The 24,419-nt window shown below is 43.1% G+C and overlaps 1 protein-coding gene across 7 annotated transcripts in view; it reads right to left on the bottom strand.

Moving 5' to 3' along the window:
- AFF2 (ALF transcription elongation factor 2) overlaps positions 1–24,419 on the bottom strand; it is a 392,417-nt gene that overhangs the window by 10,707 nt on the left and 357,291 nt on the right. For 4 of the 7 annotated variants that reach the window (XM_079962632.1, XM_079962630.1, XM_079962635.1 and 1 more), the window contains 9 exons: positions 23,819–23,981; positions 21,866–22,879; positions 18,410–18,534; positions 13,086–13,302; positions 11,825–11,961; positions 8,833–8,896; positions 5,139–5,275; positions 1,674–1,862; positions 996–1,067 (listed from right to left, as the gene is read on the bottom strand). In XM_079962632.1, the coding sequence (XP_079818758.1) occupies positions 996–1,067; positions 1,674–1,862; positions 5,139–5,275; positions 8,833–8,896; positions 11,825–11,961; positions 13,086–13,302; positions 18,410–18,534; positions 21,866–22,879; positions 23,819–23,981 (2,118 nt within the window). The remainder of the gene's footprint in view (positions 1–995; positions 1,068–1,673; positions 1,863–5,138; positions 5,276–8,832; positions 8,897–11,824; positions 11,962–13,085; positions 13,303–18,409; positions 18,535–21,865; positions 22,880–23,818; positions 23,982–24,419) is intronic. The other 3 variants (XM_079962636.1, XM_079962633.1, XM_079962631.1) reach the window with 2 other exon arrangements.

A 24,419-nucleotide genomic window follows, 5' to 3' on the forward strand; every position in this document is an offset into this window, starting at 1 on the left:
TTCAATAAATGGGGATTAATAGAACCATAGAATTGCAGAGTGGGAAGGGACTCAGGGTCATCTGGTGCAACTCCCTGCAATGCAGGAATCTCAACACACAGTCCCTCATCCAATGTGAAGCCATACCAGACTTTGCTTAGCTTTGCAAATGTGTAAGCAGTTTTATTGCTGCGTAAGTGCATGGGTTTGGCTGGATCGTTTGCTCTACATATCGTTTGCTCTACATATTATCCTTTCTCTCCTACAAGGAGTTTGGGGCCGTGCTCATGGCCTTTTGTGACTATCCTTACAACAAGCCTGTGAAGTGTGTGTGTGTGGGGGGGGGGAGGGCACTACAGGACTACTAATTGAGCTTCATGGCTGAGAAAGGATTTGAACCCAGGTCTCTCCCCAAGCATAGCTCAGCACTCTAGTCACTTCACCACCATTTTGTTGCCTCTTTCCCTTTGGGTCCAGTCTTCAACCTCCCTTAGAGTGGGAACCATTTTCCCTATGAAGGGCTGTTGACTCAAGGCGGGGCAGGGTGGGAGTGGGAGCAACAGCTCAATATTCTCAGTGGAAAGGTTACGTTAAGTAATATGTTTGAATGTTGAATGTGTAAGTGTATGTCTATTGTCAATGGATAAAACAAACACCATTAGATGTACTGTTGGATAAGTGATGGTTATTGTATTTGAATTTGTTTAAAAACCACATACAAACACAGAGAATGAAATTGTGTAAAAGGCCACATGAGAAACAAGTTGAGGGCCACATGCAACCCTTGGGACACAGGTCCCTCTCCCCATGGCCACAGGGAGGGAGAGAGAGCAAGTTGAGTGGAGGTTGCCTTTCTTTGAACCTGGGCACTGCTCACATGCCTTGTTCACGTTCCTAAACAAGGAGAAGGACCATGGGCTCTCCCATTGGATGAGGACCCTCGGCAACTGCCCAACAATATCTACCCTGCTATTATATCTAAGTTGTCTAAACCAGGGCTGAGGAAGACAACTCACCATAGAACTGCCAGTTTCTTGTCTCCATCTGTGGCTGTAGAGCAAGTGAAGTTCTTCAGTCTCAAGGCATACCTTTAGTGGGGAGAGATTTAAGGGAGGAGAAGGGGGAGGAGAAAAAGGAGAAGAGGGATTAAATATTGAGTGTCAGCAAGGATGCTTCGAGAAAAATGAGTGAGTCAAGCCATTGGTCCACCTAGACCTGGAGTGTTCTAATCCCCTTAGGAATTCAAAGGCAGAGATCTTTCCAGGTCTAGGCTCCTCAAGTGCTTTCAAACTTAGGGAGACTAGCATGTGGGCAATGCACTCTCAAACAAAACAACTGTGTGGAGTGCATCACCTGTGACACTGAACTGCAGGAGGGGGCCCCTTGCTGCTCAACCGTTTCCTGTCCTGGCTTGCGAATAATAAAGTTGGGCAATTTCCTTTCCTTTCCTTCTCTCCCTCCCCTCCTTCCCTGATGAAAGTGTTCCTCACCACCCGCAACATTCCGCACACTTAAGCCTTCTGAAAATCAAATCATCATAGAAAAACCATTGTTCTGAGCCTTAATACAATTTCACAGGTACTTGTGTTAGAGTAAGTAATAGAGTTCAGTGTTGCGTAAGGAGGTTTTAAGGTATCCGGGCGGTCTCATTTACAAGGGAGTAATGGAGTGCAGGAGAAATGCACTGCTTTTACCGCACTGGATCACTGCCGCCCCTGTCGTCATCACCATTATGTGCTTCATATATAAAGGACCCTTTTAGTTCAGCGCTTTCTTTCTTCATTTTCTTCCTCCCCTGCCCCTTCTTGTGCTTTACGACAGCTTCTGTCATACTTGGTGGCTCAGGACAAATTAAGGTTTCGTATCCTTTGAGGATGTGCACGCTTAAAAAGGAAGGGATTTAAAGATACAATTAGTCTAAACAGCCTTGGCAGCCGTATTTCTGGCATCCTGAGTCACTGTGATGTGTTGCTCATTCTCACAAATCAATGTCATCTGCGTGCATCTGAGCCTTTGAATAGCTATAATTAGCAAAATGGATTAAAAAAAGAACCCCCAAAGGTCTGCTGGGAGGGAAGACAGCAGGAAGAGACAAGGGACATCACTTGCTTACACTGTATCTTCCAGCTCTGACAAATCCCCCCTGCTCTCTCTCTCCAGGGTAAAACTGTATGTGAGGGCAACAGACCCATGGCTTTAATATGTTATGTGAACCAATCATATCAGCATAAGGAAAGCTGCTGGATCAGGCCAATGGCCCATCTAGCCCAGCATCTTGTTCACATGGTGGCAAGCTAGATGCCTATGTGAAGCCTGAGCACAACAGTACTCTCCCCACTTGTGATTCCCACCACCTGGCATTCAGAGTGCCACTGCCTTTAATAGTGCAGCTAGGACACAGCCTTTGTGGCTCCCTCCCACAATGGAGAAAAGGGGCAGGTTTACATATCAGGAAAGGTGCTTGATGCCTCTCTGCCCACAGATTACCTCCCCACACCTGTTTCTCTGAACACTTCCAACAGCTAGGATAGCACCTGGCATTGGAGCTCAGATAATGAAATGCAACATGAAGCGAGGGGGAAAGCTGTGAACAGGGGTGAGGTTCATCCCATCCAATGGATAGGTCTGGCTTAGTTGAGTTTTAGTATGTGATCATTCTGCTGCCCTGAAACCTCCTTTGTGATCTCCCCTTTCTGTTTAAACCAGAGCTGCACGCAAATACACATTCTGAAATATTTACAAGGCATATTATTTCCCCAAAGATAACAGTTTCTTTTCAAATCCGGTACATTTCTGCTATGTAAACAAATACTCATTCATAATGCAAAGCATGTACTATTTCCTCACTGATGCTTCCCTGACATTGAATTCTTTCATGTTATAAATATACGTTTCTAAGGGGAAATCCCACAACTGCTAGGGAAAGTTGGTTCATATGCTGCGTGCACAGTGCTTGGTCCTGTACATTTGGGTTGACACCTGACTTTTTAATGGCTTGCATGTGCAGATGAATGGCCGTTGCACACACTGCTCCACAGATATCACCTCAAACACAATATATTTCAGTGGAATCAATTCAGATGCCAGCAACTTGTCAGGAAGCAACTCTGCTCCCTTAGTCCTTCACATGCATTGCAGGGGATTCACAAAATCAAAGAATTGTAGAGTTGGTTATACTGCACAACCCTTGTGGTCCCTTTCCAACTCTACTACTCTTTGATTCTATGGTCAAACCATGGTTTGCCCATTGCAAACTATTGCAAACCACGTGAGGGGCTCATGTGCCTCCTCCTCTTCTACTGGTTCAAGGTGTTCATGGCTGATATTCCCTTATAGGGCAAGATATAGTGGCTGCAAACCATAGTTCGCCTCCACATCAGTACTGTAGTTCAAAACCAGTCCAAGTTCCTTGATGCAGAATCTACTTGAAATTCAACAGGTAAAATAAAATAATTTCAATCCAGAGAATGGTTATGATCCTCCCTCCTTTGATTTTGGTGCCTATATAAGGCCTAATTTGTAGGGTCGGATTGCTCAGTCTATTTCAGGTTTGTGTCAATTTCAAAACTGTTCACCCATCAGTCAATGTTTGCATTAATATGCATTTTTTAAAAATCCATGTGAAAATTCTTAAATAAACATTTTACTACAAAATGCATATTTAAATAGCAGTTTGTCTCAGTGCAGACATTTCTAAACTTTTACACACTTTTATCTTTTACACATTCTGATATGGCTTTAGAGCTGAAGGCTGGATCGCATAATCTGGAGAAGTGTGAAATCCAAAGGGTAACTGCATTCCAATCTGCACATTGGTGTGGGAAGTGCAAATCAGATCTGTTCACATAAAAAAGTGGACTGAACGAAGATTCTTCTCCATCCTTATCTATCCTCTGAGGCCTTTGGATCTGGCCAAACTTTGCCAACCTGGAGCTTTATGGCTACTGTTGCTTATTTTTATATAGATAAAGATCCATAGCTATTTTAAAGTTACGCTCTGAGCTGCCTTAAGCATTATGGAAAAGCAGGCTAGCTATATTTCCCATAAAACAAGTAAATAAATAAATGGCAACAGTTTTAATACCTGCCATGTTTCAGCTGCTATTAAAAAGTGTTCCCATATTAAGCGAAAGTTGTTGCAGCAAAGGAAATTGAATTGAAAACTGCTCTGGGGCAGAACCTATTAATAACTCCAGGATCTTCAAGGAAATCTCATATTTACCAGCCCATAAATAGAGCTGGGTTAACTGATCAATAGATCTATCTTTATCTCTGTCAAGTTGAATTAAGCCAAAGACTGCTGATCACAACCACTACATGGGAAAGATCCTGCAAACTCCTTTTGAAATGAAGGCGTGAAATTTAGCATGCACATAAGATAAGACCCTCTTGGTTGGATTCAGACTAAGGGCTCACCCATGCTTCTGTTTGTACTGTGATTTCTAGACGTCATCCTATTCACTCTGATCACTGATTGCCTTTTTGTAAAGAAGGAATGTCCCCCTCCCCTACCAAACCTGTTTGACTCCCATGAAACAGCAACCACTGGAAACTGAAGCTAACAAAATTTTGGCATGCTCTCAGCCAGTAATACACATCTATGCAAGTCAAAAAAATTTGACAGCCAGTAATACACATCTATGCAAGTCAAAAAATGTTTTTGTGTATGTGTGCATATACATGCAAAACAGGGGCTGAAAAGCTGAAACTGACAAATTTAATTCTGGAACAATTTTTAACAGCCAAATTACAAACCTCTGGAAAACAGGGTTTATAACAGAGATCCCAGTGGGCTCCCTTTAATGTCTGGAATGATAAAACTATCCCTTTTAAAAGACAAGTGTCACTGCCAAATGGTGAAATTACTATGCTTTACTTCCACCCACTACATTTCAATTTTAATTTTATGAATATTGCAAATTATATAACACACACATTATAACCTCTAACGGGGCTAATTTATAAGAGCAGTGTCCATCAATTATAAATTTTCTGTGACATTAATAAAATGGCAAGAAGAACTAATTATGATGACTTCTGAGATGAAGATGCCTTGGACTAATCATTAATGAGGTCGAAATGATACTTTTAAAAAGCGTAGCTAGTTCTAATTATGAGTGAAATGAGATTATGAGAATGATCACAGGAAAGCCATTAACCTGATGAGTTCCACAGTCTCGGAGTACATAGTGTATGGAGATTTCGCCTCTAATGGATCGCGCTCCATAGCATTGCCACACTCGATGAAGGAAAGGGCAGCGTCAGCATAATTCACTGCTTTGCCAAACTTTTCCACCTGAAAAGGGGGAAGAAGAAGCACATTCAAGATAATGCCACAGGTTTGACTTTGGGATAGGCATACACGAGCCCAATGGTTCATACATTTTTGTCAAAACCAGAGATGGTGAGCTCTTGTAATCTTTATAGTCCCACTCCAGCAAGGAAGAGCCACAGCCCTATATTTCAGCATCTGTAAGTGACTTAAATGAATGGTTCTAAAGCCATGAACTTCAAATGAAGGATCAAAGTCTTCATTCACAGGTATATCTGCATCAACTGTACACTTTTCAGCATTATCCATGAATTCGTAAGTGGCCAAAATGAGCACGATAGCTCTGTCATCCTCTTCCACATTGTTCTCTACCAGTTGGAGGGAAACTGGTTGCAGCGGGAAAGCCTCCTTTATTCTTTAACTCCTCCTCCCAAATAGGAAGCAAACAGCAAGCCATAGCATTTTTAACCTCCCCCCCCAAACCTCCACATTTAAAACATCTGAGAAAAAATTAAAAGTCACGTATCTTCATAGCTGATAATTTTAAGGTTGCCACGAATGGTATTATACCTATCTATGCATCAGTTTTTATTCCCGCTGCTGAAGCAACAGTCAAGTCACAAACCAATGTGAAGCAAAGCCAGGTAAGTACACGAGACACCCAAGGAACACCCATAATGAGGTTGTACTATAGAAATCATTAATCTCTTTCAAGTTGGTGGCAGCATGTTTGGAAACTGCTATGAAATGGAAGACAGCCATAGGATGAGCCCCTGAAAAACAGTATCTTTTGGCCATCAAATGTTTCAGTGAAGAGGACCCTTCTTATTTTTAAAATGCCTGCTGAAGGTGAATGAGGGAGAAAGCCATACTGATCTTTCAGGGTTCTAGAATGCATGGGGAGCTTCTTTGTGTAGCAGAGGCTCCCTTTGAGTAAAACCCTTGAAGGGTAACAAGAACAGCAACAGTGTGTGAAGCTAGCATGCATGCACTCCCATCTCTCTGACATTTACGCCACTTATGAATGCCTGAAGACAGCTTCTGTGTGCAGCTGATGTGGATATGCACATGAACAATCATGACTTAACCACCAAGAAAGATTTAATGTTTATTTGAAGGGCGGTTTGTTGATTTTGAGCCTCACCTGTGCACCCGCCTCCTTCTACATTAGGATCAGCAAAGCCCTGAGGGGAACCCCTCTTCTGAAGACCCCTCTTCTGTAATCCTCTCCTCTCACATTGGGTGGAAATCCCTCACTGGTGCCAATGAAGAATAATGATGATGATCAACTGGCCCTGACTTGGTGGAATGCTCTGTCACAAGAGACCAGGGACCTGTGGGACTTGACATCTTTCTGCAGGGCCTGCAAGACAGAGCTGCTCCACCAGGCTTTTGGTTTGGACTCAGTCTGACCCTTATGTTTCCCTCTCCTTATGGTTTCAATCTATGGGCTACTTTTAAAATGAGGCTGCATTTTAAATTGCATTTTAACCTGTATTTTAAATTGTTTTTCTCCCTATTACCGGTATGTTTTTACTGTAATTTTATTGGTGTTAGCTGCCCTGAGCCTGGCTCCGGCCAGGGAGGGGTATAAATAAATTTTGTTGTTGTTGTTGTTGTTGTTGTTGTTGTTGTTGTTGTTGTTGTTGTTGTTGTTATTATTAAATTTCACTCAAGACGAGGGGAGGAAAGTGTTAAATTCCCTCTCTGTGCATGTTCTGTTCCCATTATTTGTCAACCACCCAAAACTGATGCAATTTGCACTGATTTTTATATAAAAAAATACAACCCTCCCAACGCTAAATGCAAAGATGACTCTAATGTCACACACCTAGTTTGTCAGAAAGGTGACAGCTACTTGAGGTGACTTGATTGGACAAGGAGATAACAAACTGCAGGCAAATCCAGGAAAATAAAAGGGGGGCATGTGATGAGGGCCCTGGCAAGAATAACAGGAGACTCAGGGATGGGGTAAAAAAAACAGGGTCAAATACAGGTTGTTCCTTCGCCATGATGGATACGTGAGAGGTCTGTGATGGTCATGTGAGGCTGCTGTCAAGTTGTTAAATGGTGCTTGTCTCTGCATTCCAGTCAGAGCATAGGGGATATTCAGCAACGCCATGTGATGGGAAAGAGCTTCCTTCAGGCAGCAGCATGATGCATGGTGCCTTTTTGCATTAGTGCTGCATGAGAAACAGACTGAATTCTGCCAGACGCAGATAAAGGTAGCAAGATGAAAGGCTCATCAACATGCTGAGCAAATTGGGCAGTAGGGAGTGGAGCACAGGGTTGGGTAGGGTGGGGTGAACAAACTGGCATGGTGTGCAGAAGTGGCCATGAGCCATTGCCTCCAACTGTTTGCTAGTGGGCTCCAAGGGGTAAACAAATGTTCGAGCTCCTTTAAAGGTCAACTGGCCACGGTAAGGTGCTTTTGGAAATATTCATCAATGGATAGCTATGTTTATGAGCATGCTCGCCACAGTCCGGCGTCAGCAAATCAGCTCGGGTCCCCATCATGGAACAGGCCCTTCAAGAAGTATGAATATGAGTTCAGTGACGAGCATAGGGCACAGTCCAAATTCTGAATTACGCCAGGAGCAGATCAAGGGAGGGAATGCAGCCAAGTGAGAGAGTGCCTTCTTTGCATGCAGAGGAACCCTGTTTCCATCCAAGGCACCTCCTTCCTAAGCTACAAAGGCAGCAGAGGCCAAGACCCTGGATAGTTACTACCACCCAGAATAAATGCTGCGCAAACAGGTTACATCTGCTCTGTCCTCTTAAAGTACTTTTATACCACTCAACAGTAACCCTAGGTTCCCCCAAATAATCATGGAACTGTAGGTGCAGAGGCTTGCTAGCAGAACCCCATTCCCCTTGCAGAGTTCCCTGGGAAGAGGGACTGATGTTAAGTCATGCCCACATCTCACCCATTGTACAGGGCTCAGTAACAGGACAGATGGAACAATGGGGTGGGTGCAACCTTCTACCTTCCAACAAGCCTTCCAATATTTCCAGCTCTTTCAACAAGCTTTCCAAGTGAATATTGTTATCCCAGTTGGTATCGGTTCTGGATAGGAGGGTCTGGTCCCTTGGTCATAGCTTTCCTCACTATGGTTAGATATACTGTCTTATTTAAATTATAGTATTTTTTTCAATTATAGTATTATAGTATTATTTCCAAATCTGCATCTATATGCATACATTAGCTTATTTAATGAGGACAAATCTGTGTCCTTGTTAGTGCTCTAGCTTTGGAGAGAGATGCATTTTCCATGGGGGGTAGGCACCGCCTAAATGGCCGCCCTGCAATTGATTGGTAAATCCAACTTTGAACGGCCCGACTGCTGCCACTTGGCCAGAAGACATTATCTGGGAACACCCTGTGTTACTGCAGATGATGTGCAGATTCTGCTAATTAATGGTGCTCTGCGCCAATAATTAGAGTAATTAATTGCACACTTTAATACACCATGCAAATCTGAAGCAGCCCTCTGGCTTATCACGATACCTTTGCAGTTCTGAGCAAACTGCCTTACAAGGCGCATGGGGGGTGGGGTGGGGAGTAGAATGTGAAGACCTACCAGGGCATCTGCTTTGTGCTTCAGCTTCTTGGCCTCTTGCATGTAGTGATCTGCATTGCGAAGCCTGAGAAAACAAGGAGAACAAGAGTAAGCAGCAGCAGCAGCAGTAGGAAATGAGGCTCCAGTGTCACTATCTGTTTAGAGAATGGGCACAGCAGGGTGCTGGCGAGGTTGGGACCGTGTGGGCACACTGGGAGGAGTGTCAGATGGGCAATATTGATGCCCTGGTCTGGCTCCAAGCTTGCTGCTGCCCCTTCTCTACACTGTCTGGGTAGTGATGGTGATAAAGGTGTTGGCAGGCTGGCTTCTTGGTGACATCCCTCTGTGTTAGCTGCTCCTGTTTCATTGGCCTGGTTTAGACTTGGTTTTTACACCTGGTTAACACTTGTTTGGTTTATCATACAGAATCGCAGTGAGCTTGATCACATATGTTTTATGTGGTGAAAAGCAAAATCCTCACAAATATCCCTACGTGTTTATTCCCTGCCTTTTTCTTTGACAGGGACCCCAGACAGCTTACGGACAAAATAAGAGCAGCTAAAAACATAGGGAAAATAAATAAAACAATTAAACATTAACAGAATTAAAACTATAGATAAAAAAATATATTTAAAAAAACAACAGGCAGATCGTTATAAAAAACAACAACAGCAACACTGCACCAGGGCTTTCATGAAAAGCAGCCAGTTTCTCAAAACCTGTTGGAATGAGAAAGTCTTCACCCGCTGGCAGGAGGACAGCAAGGAGGGAGCCAGTCCAGTTTCTCTAGGGGGGAGTTCCAGAGTCTGGGAGCAGCCACTGAGAAGGCCCTCTCCTGCATCTCCACCAAGTATGCCTGCAAGAGTGGCAGGACTAAGAGAAGGGCCTCCCTGAAAGTTCTCAAAACCCAGACAAGTTTCTATGAGGGAATATGGTTTTTCAAAGAGCTTGGACCTTTATAGGGCTTTGTAGGTCATAACCAGCACTTTGAATTGTGCCTGGAAACAAACAGACTGGGAGCTAGTGTGGCATAAAAAGAAAAAGGAAAGGAAACAAATTGTTCATCGATACACATGGCTGTATTATGCTCTAGGGACAGCTTAAGCGGTTTTTAGCTGATGTCTGAAGCGTAATACCGATAGGACTTGTTGCCTTGATCAGTTTTTTTTAATTATTCCAAGAAACTATTGCCCTCATACATGGCTTTCCAGTCCTGTTTTATCCTTCCCACCTTATCATGAAGCAGACTAGGCTGAGAGTGTGACTGGCCCAAGGGCACTTGAGCTTTCTGGCTGAGCTGGGTCCCCCTTTGTTCTTCTCGCCTGACAGTGTGCCCACTATCTGATACTGAATCTCCCTTAAGATCCAAAACATATAGACAAACAATGGTTTACTGTCATGATCTAGGCCCAGCCCCCTGGAGGGAGACACTGATGAGACCTAGAGATGCCAGAGAGCCTTGAGGAATGAGGGAATTATTGCAACCATGGCTTGTTCAGTGCAGATGTAATGCTTAAACGTGGTTAAAACAAATAATATTTAAAAACTCATGCCTCCACAAATAAGCTCTCTTCCTGGCTTGCAGCCAATTATTAACCACTGTTTAGGTATTTAGATACAACGCTTCACTGCAGTTAAGTGGAAGCCATGGCTAAGCCTTATGTTTGTAGAATGCTCTTGTATGTCAAATATCTGATAAAAAGCGCTGACTGGTTTCCAGGAGGAGAAGCGCCCATTTATTTTTGCTTCTTTCAGTCTTATCAGTGCTAAGCTGCTGGATGCAAAGAAGTGATTGATGAGCTGGCTGCAAAATGGCTAACTGTGGAAACCAGGAGCCCAAAGGGGCCTATTAAACTTTGCTGAACAGAAGGAAAAGATAAACAATTCAAAGTGATTAACCGTAACAAGGTTCCATTAGAAAAGCTAAAATGTAAAATTATGCAACAGGAAAAAGAGAAGATGTATATAGTTCTAACATGCTGGTCAAGCTAAAATTCCACACAAATACCTAAATGAGGATAGTGGCAATGGTGGTAATGCAAAAGGGTATATGTTCAATCCCTGGAATCTCCAGTTAAAAGAGGCACAGGGAGAGAAGATGAGACATAGCCTTAAGGGCAAAACTAGCCATGATGCTAGTTGCAGGAATACTCTGAGCGTGCTTAGTTTTTGTAGTTTAAATAGTCATTATGGTGGTCATGGGGAAGATTGAGGCCATGGACCACATGGAGGGGTTTGATCAGGTATGAGAAAGTCTTGACCCTGCAGATTTTGCATAACTACAACTCACCATCTTCCTTGGCCATTAGCCATGCTGGCTGGGGCACCAAGTCCTAACGAATTCAGTGGGGCTTACTTTCAGTTAAGTGCACACATAGGATTGCCATCCTAATCCACCAAGGTTCTAATTATGTCAGGTTCTTATATTCAAACATAGGAGATCTCTAACATTTTGCCTCCATCAATATCACCCAGCTACTCCCTATATATCAGCTCTTTGGAAATACTGAACATCTCAAGAACTGGAACTGAATTCTTGCAACATGTGCAGCAAGAATTCCCCATGCATGGAAATATTTCTTAATTTATAAAGTGCAGCAAGGAAAATCAAGGTGGTGCCCTCTGGATGTTATTGGACTACAAATCCCATTAGCACCAGCCAGCATAGCCAATGGATTCAGGGATGCTTAGATTTGGGAAGGACCATACCTTGCATGTAGGAGGTCCCAAGTTCAATCCCTGGCATCTCCAGGTATGGCTGGGACAGGCTCCCTGTCTGAAACCCTGTAGAGCTGCTACCAATCAGAGTCTGGTTCAGTATAAGGCAGATTCCTATATTCCTAAGAGCTGGAGTCCAGCAACAAATCCAGAGGGTACCAAGTCAGATGCTGCTGCAGTTACAGGCATCTCCCACATTTTCTTAGAGTCTGCCTCAAATCTAGGCAATTGCAGGGCTCTGCCAATTTAAAGCATGGACAAGAAATGGCTGCGTAGGTTTGCTCTAACTACTTACGTATCATCAAATGTTATTTTAGGTCTCCTTGGATCACGATTCCCATTGGTGAAGGCAGGAGTGGCAGGCCAGATGCTACTCTCTGGGTGGCTGGTGTCGGGCAGAGCATTTGAGGACCTGCTGTGGGAATCTTCCTCCTGCAGAAAGCGATTTTTAATTAGCGGCTTTGGTTTTTGTGCTAATAATATCTCTAGATGTCGTGTTAAGCAAGTTTGTGTGTCTCAAAATTAAAACCAAGGCACATATTTTGCATCTCGCAGCCCTTATGTCACAAGTCAAGCTCAATAGATTAATTAAGAACAAGCAGCTACATATTGCTCACACGCACGGTATCATTAACACCCACTTCTAGGAAGGTGTAATGTCAGCATGGACGCCTTGTAGCATCGCTTGCTTATTAAAATAAAGTGGAAAGAAGATGAATGGCAAGTGAAAGACTCACAGGATCCGATGATTAGGGCTGGAACTGGGGATAAGCAGTGGGACAGCCGCTGAAAAATAATTCACAAACTTCCTCCCCTACACATTTAAATCAACATCCATTAAAATAATGACTTAATTCTATTAAATTGCTATAGGACATTACAAAAAAGCATGCCCAGCCCAAGGCATTTTGCTTCCTGGGCTGAAGGACAATCTCCCCCTTGCAATTTTCCACATACAAATGCTGACCCGGGTGTTTTTTTCCTTTCCATTTTTTGCAAAACTGAGCAAGGGTGAACTTACTGGTGGTGACCCTTTCCCCCCTTGTGGATGCCAAATGGCGGTTAACACTTCCCCCCACTGCCCCTCTCCCCGAACAACATCACATCATGATATAGTGCTGCTCTAATGGGGAGGGGAGTCAGTGGGGAAATGGTAGCAGCTGGTGGTCAATATTTCCCCCTCCCACCTTGGAATGATCACTGTTGCAAAACAGGCATAGTAATAAAAGGGAAGTCAATTCTGCACTTCCCCCCTTGCACCCCTTTGCCAAAAAGTCCCCCCAAATTTGCCCCCAAGTTTTCCCTGGAACACTTTCAGCCCATCATTGACTCTGTTTGGTCAACCTGTAGCAAACAGTATAGATCCTATTTGGACATCCCCCCAACTCCCATCAGCCACACAGCCATCATGGCCCACAGTGAGGGATTATGGGAGCTGGAATCCATCAACATCGGGAGAACGCCACATTGGCTACTCTGGGGACAGGGCATGGCAGAGCAACAGTTTGCTCTGGTAGAAGGGAATCCCTGTTCTCAAGTGTCCCTGAGTGACTTACACAGCTCCCCTTTGTGCTAGAAGCGGATTTGTTCTCATTTTTCCGGTGTTTGGAGGAGGTGCTGGCCTGCAAGGGATTTGAGAGGTTGTTCTCTTGGCCAAAGGAGCTGCCACTGCTGCTGCTCCGCCGGGCTGCCGTCTCATTGAGCAGAGGAGACAACGGGGGTGGAAACAGCTTCTCTTCCCTTTTCTTTGTTGCCTTTTTCGCTGAGCTGGTGCTGCCAAGCGAGAAAGAAGGACCTGTTGTTATAACCTGGGATGCGTTGACACCGGCAAATTCCAGCCAGATTCTTTTGTGCCTCCTGTTGAGTCAACAGGAGCGCCCGCTGGTCAAGTTCTGGGCCCTGGGTTTCCAAGAGTTTCCTGAAGCTGCTGCTGCTGCTACTGCAGCAGCATCAGCAGCTGCATTCAGAAGGCACATATGTACCTTCCCTGCGAATGTCAGGTGACAGTGCTGTGTGTAAGTGCTTGCTCTACATAGCTGAGGCACTCCAAAAGTATGTCCTGTAACTTGGGTCCATCCAAAATGGCTAATATAGTAATTGCTCTTCACAGGCTCCAGTTGGTGCAAAACACTGCAGGTAGACTGCCGATGGGGGACAGATTATTGCCAGCACATTAGTCCAGTGCTGGAAATCCACTACCAGCCCAGGTTTAAGATTCTACTATTAATTTACAAGGCCCTTAACAACTTGAGTCCAGGTTACCTCAGGGGCTGTCTTAACCCTTATCTCCCTGCCTATTTTGGGAGGGGGGAATCACTGTTTGCAATTCTCCATGGCTCAGACAAACAGTTTGTACCTAACAGGAACAATTTGCTCAATATTGTGGGTCCAATCTTATGAAACTTTATTCCAGTTGAGGTTAGAAAGGTCCCCTTCTCTGTTGAACTCCTGGCACTTACTGAATCATTTTTTTCTTCTTCATTCTAACGGGCATTTTAACTGATGTTTGAATTTATAGTTTTAACTGTTGTTTTTTGGTATTGCGTTTTTGTAAGCTTCTTACAAAAGGGACGCGGGTGGTGCTGTGGGTAAAACCTCAGCGCCTAGGACTTGCCGATTGCATGGTCAGTGGTTTGAATCTCCGCGGCGGGGTGCGCTCCCGTCGTTCGGTCCCAGCGCCTGCCAACCTAGCAGTTCGAAAGCACCCCTGGGTGCAAGTAGATAAATAGGGACCGCTTACTAGCGGGAAGGTAAACGGCGTTTCCGTGTGCTGCGCTGGCTTGCCAGATGCAGCTTGTCACGCTGGCCACGTGACCTGGAAGTGTCTGCGGACAGCGCTGGCCCCCGGCCTATAGAGTGAGATGAGCGCACAACCCTAGAGTCTGTCAAGACTGGCCCGTACGGGCAGGGGTACCTTTACCTTTTAAGCTTCTTAGAGGCTATTGTGGTTAAGCAGCATAAAAATTGTTTCAGTAAATGAATAAATGGTCTAATGCCTTGGAAATGTTTTCCCACCACCCCTAGGGGGAAAAAAGACTGACATTTAAACCTTAGCTGTTAAAAAAAAAAAAAGGAGAGGCAAATATACCCAGCTGATTTCTTAACATGTTAATTTGACCATGGATTTTATTATATTATTATTATTTTAGTTACTGCCCTAGTCCAGTCAATGAAGATTACTTGAATTTTAATTTTTCCTTAGACAACTCATATTGCATTCTACAGCCATTTACTTTTCATGATTATTGACTCAAATTTTCAATAGCAAATTAAGTCAACAAGAATTTATGTCTCCCTCTTAGTCAATTTAAGTCAGTGTCAGGCAGTTATAGATTTACAATACCTCAAAGCAACAAATCAAAGAGGAACAAGGAAAGCAAAGCAGCTTGATTTCTTGATTGGGGGAAATTCAATGGCCTCAGCTGGCAGTATGCTTCCCGAGCTTTCACGATAGTAGCATCCATTCCAGTTATTCCCTAATTGTGGCCATTAGCAAATTAAAAACCAGTTTCATCAAAATGGGCATTTAATTGCCCTTCTTCCTCACATGTTTTATCTATCTATCCATCTATCCGATTCTTAGCTAAGAATACATATTCAAGAGAACTGAGTGCAAAATAATTTGCTATGGCAGGGGCAACAGCTTGGTGGTAGAGCCCATCCTCTGCATGCAGAAGATTGCAGTCTCAACCCCTGGCATCTCCAGGGAAAGGTCACTACATGAAAACATGGAGAGCGGCATCTGGTCGGTGTAAAAATGCTGACCTGGATGGATCAAGAGTCTGACTGGGTGAAATGTAACTTCCCATGTTCAACTTGCTTTAACCAGACCTTTGTAAGAGGGGGTCGAATGTGTGGCAAAGAATAGATTTCATTTAACCTTTCCAAGTATGTCTGTAGATGAGGGAAGGGTTTCTAATTTGTGTGAGAAACTCCTAAGCCCTAATTCTCATGTTGTCCCACAGTCCTTTGGGTGGATCCCAAGCCACTGCAGTAGCATCTGAATACAGTAATGGAATCACAAAGTGTAGGAAGCTCCTGTGCCCCATTAGCATTATATCTCTCTGGGGATGGTAAGTTCAGAATCAAAGAATCATGGAGTTGGAAGGGACTATCACTGTCATCTAGTCCAACCCTTCTGCACTGCAGGAGTCTCTTGCCCAGTGTGGGGCTCGAACCCATGACAAGGAGATCAAGACTCTCAAGCCTGTTGCACCTGCTGAGCTATCTAGCTTGGACATGAGCAGCCTTTAGTGTTTTCCACTCCCTGTGATTCTACTATTCAAATATCACTTGAGCAGCATGGGAGCAGAGGGTGCAATTAGGGCAGTACGACTCGTTTTGCTGTACTGGGGACCAAGTCTAGGGGGCGCCACAGGGTGTCTGATGAATTGAACTGAGCAGAATGGAAGGTGAGAGGCAGGGAGGACACCAAATCTGGACCTGGCACAGGGTGCTGCTGGAATTTGAAAGACCAAAGTCTGCCCCTGATGGGAGACATCTATGAATAATTATTAATTCATATTTTATTGGTGGAGTCTCTGCTGTTTCTTTGCATTTTTGGTTATAAAATGTGTGTGTGCACACACAAACTTTCTTTTATAATCATCTCATTGTTTTTTATATAGAGCGTTTAAGGATTTCACATATTCTTGGCATATATATAAGTATTATTAATAATAAAGAAACTGCAACAGTAATTAAAAAGAAGAGATAACTACATTGGATTGGTTCCTTAGCATGGGAGTAAAAGATGAGTAAATAAGTCTGATTTGGTTTGCCCAGAGATAACATTAATCCAGTTAGGAATTGAATCCTTGCAAAGTGTAGGGGCTGTGCAGAGAGCTAGAAACTGTGGTTCTGAGACTAAGAAATAACAGTAAAAAAAAGAAGAACCTGAAGATGAATATTGGTGAAGTCCATGAGCATGGAGAGTAAGCACTTCACGTTGCTGACAATGTCCAGCAATTGCTTTAGAAGTGTCCACCTATTAATTTACTCTGCATTCCTGCTCTCAATTTGAATTGATTTTATTTGCCCACAATGACACCATCGTATAGCACTGTGATGGGAGCACATTCACTACATCCTCCCAATTGGCTGAGGACACCCAACTGACTTGTCTATGAAGGGAAAAGTAATTGTGAACCCTCCTCCCCAACAATTGTACTGAAGCTGCATCAACCAGTGAAAAGAGTGGTTATTTTCACAATTATATATATTGGAGAAATAGCTCAACCTACTCTGAAATGGCTATTATTTGTTCAAAAATAAAAGTGGGGGAATAGTCAGTGTAGCCCATTATAATAACCTTAGCAAAGTCACTTTGCTGCCGGATATTCCATATATTCTTTTTGGTGGATATTCTCGATTCCTTGCTTTAAACTTTTGTATTTGTGTGCTCCTCTGGAACTAAGTTATCGAAGTGGATTGGGTTAAATATTAACTTGGAGGAGATTAATAATAAACTGCAATGTGATTATGGTCTTAGTTAAATATATGAGTTAAGAAAGTTGAAAAATTTTGCTTGGCAACTAGGAGCATCTGGGATCAGGGGAATGGAAAGCTAGCATAGGGGAAATAACTATTGATGAGCACAATTATATTTTAACAGAAGATACCAATGGTTTCAGAGCTCTAAGGAATCAAATTAATGACCTAGAAAACAAGCTCAAATTAAGAAACATCAGGTTGGGGGTAGATCCCTAAGGCTTGGAGGCAGGAAATAAAAGATTCATAAAAAATAATGTAAGTGTTAGAGAAAGATAAACTTATGTGTTTGAAGAAATGCCACGGAGAAAATTTGTATCATTTTAAAATGCATCTAACACTAACATCAGTGTCTTTTTCAGACTTGAGAAATGGGGGGTTTAAATATTGTAACTCTGCACTGTTGGCATTAAGTGGAAATAGTAATTACATAGACATAAGCGAGTTTGGGAACTGGTTGATTTGGTTCACAGTGGGTTTAAAGGAGATGATTTACCTGTTAATTGTGGGATTATTTAATAACGTAAATATCTTTGCTATAGTAAGTCCAAAGTAAGGGCTTTAAAATTAATAAAAGGATAAAGCTGGGCACACGAGGTGGGGGATATTGATCCCTCCCACATGATGCTTGTAGTAATAGTTATGTATAGTATTAAGAATTGCCTCAACGAAGAGAGATAAATGCGACTGAAATGTTGCACCCATATTGTATATACACTATTCAGAATATTTGCAAAACTGTTGCTGACTCAGGGATTGGGAACCTCTGGACGTCTGGATGTTTTGGACGATAACTCCCAGCGTCCCTGACCATTAGCCATGCTAGCTGGGGCTGATGGGACCAAGTCCAAAAAGATTAACCCAATTAACATGAACAGTTTCAAATAGTTTAAGGAGTTCCCACAATCCTCTCCTTAGCATTCTGGTTAGAAAGACAGGTAGTTCAAGAAATACTTGTCACCTATAAAAGTATGCAAATTGCATTCCATTAGTGTAAGACAGAAAAGTCCACTGCGGCCATAAAGAGATGATGTTATAAGATTCTTTTGCATAACAGGAATATTTAGAGCTGGCCCAACACTTCCTGCAGCTGAGGATGAACAGCAATCCACACCCACCCACCACACACACACACACACACACACACAGTCATAGTGCAAAGGTACCCAAGGCTGGCCATGAGACAGACAATCACACAAGCACCTCTATTATTATTTTTGGCCATTTCATGACACACAAAGCCAGCTGACTGAGACAGCAACTTAATTCAGCCTAATGGTAAAGCTGGCCCTATTGATATTTATCAATAGGTAAGGAGAGGCTTCCCTATGACAACTGGATCTGAACAGCCATGCTGTAAAGGACCATCTTAATATTAGGAATAACTTACTCTTTAGTACTTGGTACTCTGTGGTTGGGTATTGGGGAGATGCAGGGTGGAAGCGAACACATTGCAGCAGCCTCCTCCAGACGCTGTTTCTTGTTTTCACCAAGCGTGTCTTGGTTTTCAGACTGCTTCAACCACAAAAACAAAAACCAGTCAATCATGTCTTTATAAACACAAAATCTCATAACACCAACATTACCAACCATTGCAGAATGCAAGAAATCACAATGAATCTCTCAAGTAATTTTAAGCAAGGTTGCATCCAGACAGGCAGTTTTGGATTGGTCAAAAAATACTTTTTAAAAACATGAGATTTCCTCCTACACTGGTGAGAAATTACCAAGCCACACTTCTCAAACCAATATACAAGCCAAAACTCAACGAAGTTATGAATTCCTGCATGTCTCTGAAATTTGTGATGCAGTTCTCTAAAGAGTCTGCACAAAATTGTGTATATAAAAATGCACCATATTTGGGTAAACTGTTTGTATATTATTCTTGCACCACCACTTTGTTTTTGTTTATTAAGCTTGTTATATCAATCAATAAATATGTGTATATTAGTTATAACTGCATACAAAATATGTATCTTAGGAGAAATTTGTACTGATGCTGATGAATTTTCATCATATAAAAATTACAGATGATTTGTTCCTGCCTACATCTCTTTCTTGACAAAGAGCCAACATTTTGTGACTCAAATGCATCCATATCAGTATTGCATATATTGAAGAGGAGGGCACACAGGCAAGTGGCACCTTTATTAAAGAGGAAGACGCTCAAAGAGGACAAGCTCTGCAGCCAAAATTCTGCTTGAACCAAACATGCCAAGCGCCTGAGAGTTGAACTCAAGCACTTCCTTGTTTGTCAAGCCAGGAAGACCAAGCTGCAACACAGGCTTCAGAGATGGATGCAACCAACACTATCACTCCAATATTATTCTGTGAAACAGACCAGGGAGATGGTGGTTTGCAAACTCATTTCACTGCTATCACAGGGTTGAAGGCATGCCTTTTGCTTGGATTTCTTCTCCTTTAGACAATTCTGAAGCTGGCATTCTCAGAAGACAAATAGTAGTGATGGGTGACATCACATTTGTGGGGATTTATAACCCCCCCCTTTTAAAAACCATGAAGCTGTTTGGACTCTGATACCAGAAATAGAGCTGTTTCAGGCAAAGGGGGTGGGAGGGGATGGAGATCCTTCAGACTCTGCAAATACTCATTTTTTGATATAAAACCCCTGCTTCCTTTCTAACAAACAAATTTCAGTTTGAAGCATACTGTCATATCCCACACAACAGGATATCCCTGGGCAAAAATAACATAGAACACATGATAAAGCATTGTCGTTCGAATCACAATAGATTCCACTTTACAGGTAGTTGTTGCGGAAAGGGAGGACTGCGAGTTAAGTGAATGGCATTTTGATAAATCACAGCTGTTTATGTAGGAAAACCCACATACTCTCAAGGCATAATTTGGCAACTGTACCTACATACTCTCAAGGCATAATTCGGCAACTGTCACAGCAAAACAGCAAAACCTCTGCTGGTTTTAATGGAGGCATTGCCCATTTAATTTGGAGCCAAATCTGGCCTTGATTCTTTGGGCACTTAAAATATATCAGCATCGGGCAAATCCCAGAATAGACATTTTACAGTCTTTTCTACAGTTCACCTCTCACCTAGAAAGCTAAGGAGAGCCCTGTTGTATTGGATCAAAGACTTATCAAGTCCACCATAGACACAAGGTCCATGACTAGTAGCCACTGATAGACCAGCTCTCCATGAATTTGTCAATTTCCATTTTAAAGTTGGTCACCGTCACCATCAGTCATTTCCCCTGCTTGATGGACCATAATTCCTAAATTCCCATCTTTTTTTTTTTTAAGCAAGTTTCTAGCAGTTGTAGAACCTGACATTTGAAGTCTTTCCTTCTGCCTGCTCTGAAGCTCTGAACATTCAGCTTTATTGGATGACTAGGGGATCTAGTAACATATGAAAGGGAGAAAGACCTCTTTCTATTCACTTCCTCCACATCATGAATAATTTTATCAAGTCCCCTGCCCCCCAAACATACATTTACTCTAAACCAGTGGTTCTCAAAGGGTGTGGTGCACCACCCTGGTGTGGAACGGGATGAAAAGTGTGATGGGAAGATTCAAGGACAAACTGTGTCACAACACGTTAGTGTGTTGGGTGCAATGTGTAGGTGTGTTGCTTGAATGCTCTTATAAGGGGTTAGTTTAACTTCTGGTTTGCTAGTAAAACTGAATTACTAAAAAGTGTGTCACCAACATGAAAAGTTTGGAAACTTCTGCTTTAAACTTTTCAGGGTAGTATAGTATAGCATAGTATCAAAACAATTTTCTTTTTATTTGCAGAATATGGCTGGATATCTTTTCAAAATGAGAGAACGTGTCAAGCTCTCACCTCTCACTGAGTTTGTATACATACTTAAGCTACGTATATAAGAGGCTCGTTTGTAATTATATTTCGGGAACGATCCATAATTCATTGAGCTGCATTGTTTCATACTTTCAGGAAGTCCCCATGAAGATATTACATAGTACAGTGGTGCCCCGCAAGACGAACGCCTCGCAAGACGGAAAACCCGCTAGACGAAAGGGTTTTCCGTTTTGGAGGCACTTCGCAAAACGAATTTCCCTATGGGCTTGCTTCGCAAGACGAAAATGTCTTGCGAGTTCCTGCGGGTTTCCCCCCCTTCCCCCCCTTTTCCTAAGCCGCTAAGCCGCTTAACAGCTGATCCGCTGATAAGCCGCTTAACAGCTGATCGCTAAAAGCCGCTAAACTGTCAATGGGCTTGCTTTGCAAGACGAAAAAACCGCTATACGAAGAGCCTCACGGAACGGATTAATTTCGTCTTGTGAGGCACCACTGTAGTTGTGTTATATGCTTTGAATCAAGCACTGCTAGAAGTTGTTTCTTTTTGTTTTCCAGTGCATCTCTTATCAGTTAAAAAAAAATAATTGGTGGGGAATGAGCAAATTTTTATTCTGAAGGTGTGGCCCAGAGAAAATGCTAAACCAAAATGGAAAAAAAGGGGGGGGAACACACTCAAACATTGCAACCTTTATTATTTGGCTGCCATCCTTCCTGCATGACAGCAGATACTTTGGGATGGTGGTGGTGATAGTGGGGTAGCTGAGTGAGGCACTTACCTGCAGAACACCACGTCATGTATGGATTGTGCTCCAGCCCCCACTTTTTACTGTACTGATTACTTTGAGTCTGACTGATGTTTTAATGTATTTTTAAATATTTTGTTGGAAGCTGCCCAGAGTGGCTGGGAAAACCCAGCCAGATGGGCGGGGTATAAATAATAAATTATTATTATTACAGTCACCTCACTATTTATATGGAAATTGAAGTGGCAAATAACTGCAAGCCTGGAGAGAGAGAGAGAGAGAGAGAGAGAGAGTTTGTGTTTGGTTTACCTTGTGCTTCCTCTTCAACTTAGGGTTGGGTTTTTCGGTCGCTGGTGTTGGGGACTCTCGGGACTGTCGCCTGTGCTTCGTGTTGGCCTCCCAGGGCTCCATTTTCCTGGGCATGGCCTCGAAGACACTTTGATTGGAGGCCTGAGAGATTAGATCCAGGTCTATCTTCACCCAGAGGTGCCTGCGCCCTTCAAACTCTCTTAGGGGAGAAATGGGTTCACTCTGCAGAAGTTGTATTGGGGATAGAAGCTCCTCCAAGTCATTGCTTTGGTCGACGGACACATTGCTGCTGTTGCTCGTTAGGCTGCTGACACTGAGAACGTTGCTGCTGGAGTTCTTGGCTTTGGTGCCACTGTTGGGGCCACTGCAAGATGGCAGGTTCTTGCCTTGTAAGCTTTCTTCCTGGTCGGTGTTTGAGTCAGATGTGGAGGAATCTGTTTCCACAAATTCCCGAGACTTGGGAACTGTTTTGCCAGGGCCTCTATACTTCTTCTTCTCGGGTGCTGGCCCTGTGGTCATTCTTGGCTCTTTACGTGGAGCAGTCTTTCCAGCAGTTATTTTTGGGCGGACTTTTGGCTGCTCTTGGGCTTCTTGTGTTTCCTTCTCTTTGGGTGTGCTGGTAATATTTGGTTTGGTCCAATTGTAGTCTTCTACACTGGAAGTCCTTTCTATCTTTTTGGGTTGCTTTTTCCCGGTAGTCCTTTGGGTGGTGGGTTCATTGTGAGCTGGTGATTTCTGCTTGGAACTCTTCACCTCTGGTGGAGCTTTCTGGGCGACACGGGGTTTGGCTTTCTCTGAAACGGGGTTACGGAGCGCCCTGTCTTTGGAATCAGTCAGAGGCAGGGTGCTAGCTGCTTTCCCTTTGTTTTGTCCTTCAGCCTGTGAGTTGCTCTGAGATTGAGAGCTGCTTTCACCATGACTCTCATGCTGCTTGCTGATGATCATTTTGTTGTGGGGATTGACTTTATTTAACCACTTCACCAACTGCCATTTGTTTGCTGAGGGAGGTTCAGGCTGCAGAAGGATGAAAGAGGGAGAAGTCTTGTTTCTGAAAAGTTACCAGCTTTTCTGGTAGCAAGTCTGGACCTGAGCAACATTCCTCACCCTGCCCCATCAACTGGCAACCCCAAGTGAATTGCATTATTGCTCTAAAAGCTTAAGAGGTTTAAACATTTGCAAAGAGATGTGAATATTTATTTGCAAGGACCTTGTCTGATCATCATAGTCACCATATATACTAGGAGTCAACTCATTTCTCTGGCCTGGTACACATGTAACACTAAGCCATGGTTGATAAAAGAAGGTTTACTGAACCATAGTTTAAACTGATCAGCTGAAGCCACCCCAACTATTTACACTGACCATAGCTTAACATTACATGTGGGCCGAGACTCTTAGTGCTGGTCAAGAAGTAGCCAAAGAAGGGAGGGGAGAGAAGGGGTGAGGGTTGAGGTGGAAATTATCAGCAGGTTTGGGGAGAATTTCTGAATATGAAGAAATACAATAAAAACCTTGATACAAAAATAATCCTAAGAGGGCGCACCTCAAAACAGCCTCAAAACATGGTTGAACATGCTCAGTGGCCATGGAATGCTTACAGGAGAGAAGGAAAATCAGAAGGCAGAGAGTGTATCATTTTGCTGCAATGTTTCATTTCAGGTCCCTGATGTATAAATGAATGAAATGAAATATAAATGAATTTTGGAGGGGAAGGGCGTCAGACCTTTGGTTTTTACCTCAGACATTCAACTGCATGATTAAGTTTTTACCTCTGGCATTCCTCTATGGGCATGGAACGCTTTCTGACTGTTCAGGGGAGAAAGGACAGCCAGAAGGCAGAGGGAATGCCGTGGAACATTACTTTGCTGCAATTTTTTTGTTGCAGATCCCATATATAGAGAGATTTTGAAGGGTCACACTTTTCGACCTTGGTTTTTGGTTTGTTTGTTTTACCTTTGGTGTTTCATTGCGTGGTTCTTTGTTGCATTCGCTGTCGCTGGAGCTGGTTTCACTGTCTGAATCAGACTCCGAGCTGCTTTCAGATTCACTTGAGCTCCCAGAACCTCCACTGGAATGTATTAAGACTGGGTTGTGTGTTGCTGGCGACACAAGGCCACTGCAAATAGAAAAAGACACATACCGGCTGTTAACGTTTCTGAGGAAACACCAGGTTGTCACTACTTCTGCTCTGGTTGATTTTAAAGGTACGTGAATTTCTCATTCAGCTCTGACTCCCAGTTGACTCGGAAAAGAGTTTCAACAGAAATGATTCCAGGAAGTCAACTTTGCCTTTATCCAGCTAGCTCACCGACCCATATTTATTTACTTTGCTTTTGAATTGCTTCCCATGAAACAATAAGCAATTAAAAAGAACCCCCCCCAATAAAAATATAAACAATAAGAACTAAACATGTATGCAAGCTGATTACATCCAACAATGAAAATGAGTTGGATGACTTCACATCCAATGCAGATAGAATATGGGATAGGAAGGTGCACTAAGTTCTCCCGCCTCCTCAATCCCCACAACAACCCAGTGAAGTCGTGTTAGGCT

Source organism: Podarcis cretensis, assembly GCF_951804945.1.
Source record: "Podarcis cretensis genome assembly, chromosome: Z".
Classification (NCBI taxonomy): domain Eukaryota; kingdom Metazoa; phylum Chordata; class Lepidosauria; order Squamata; family Lacertidae; genus Podarcis; species Podarcis cretensis.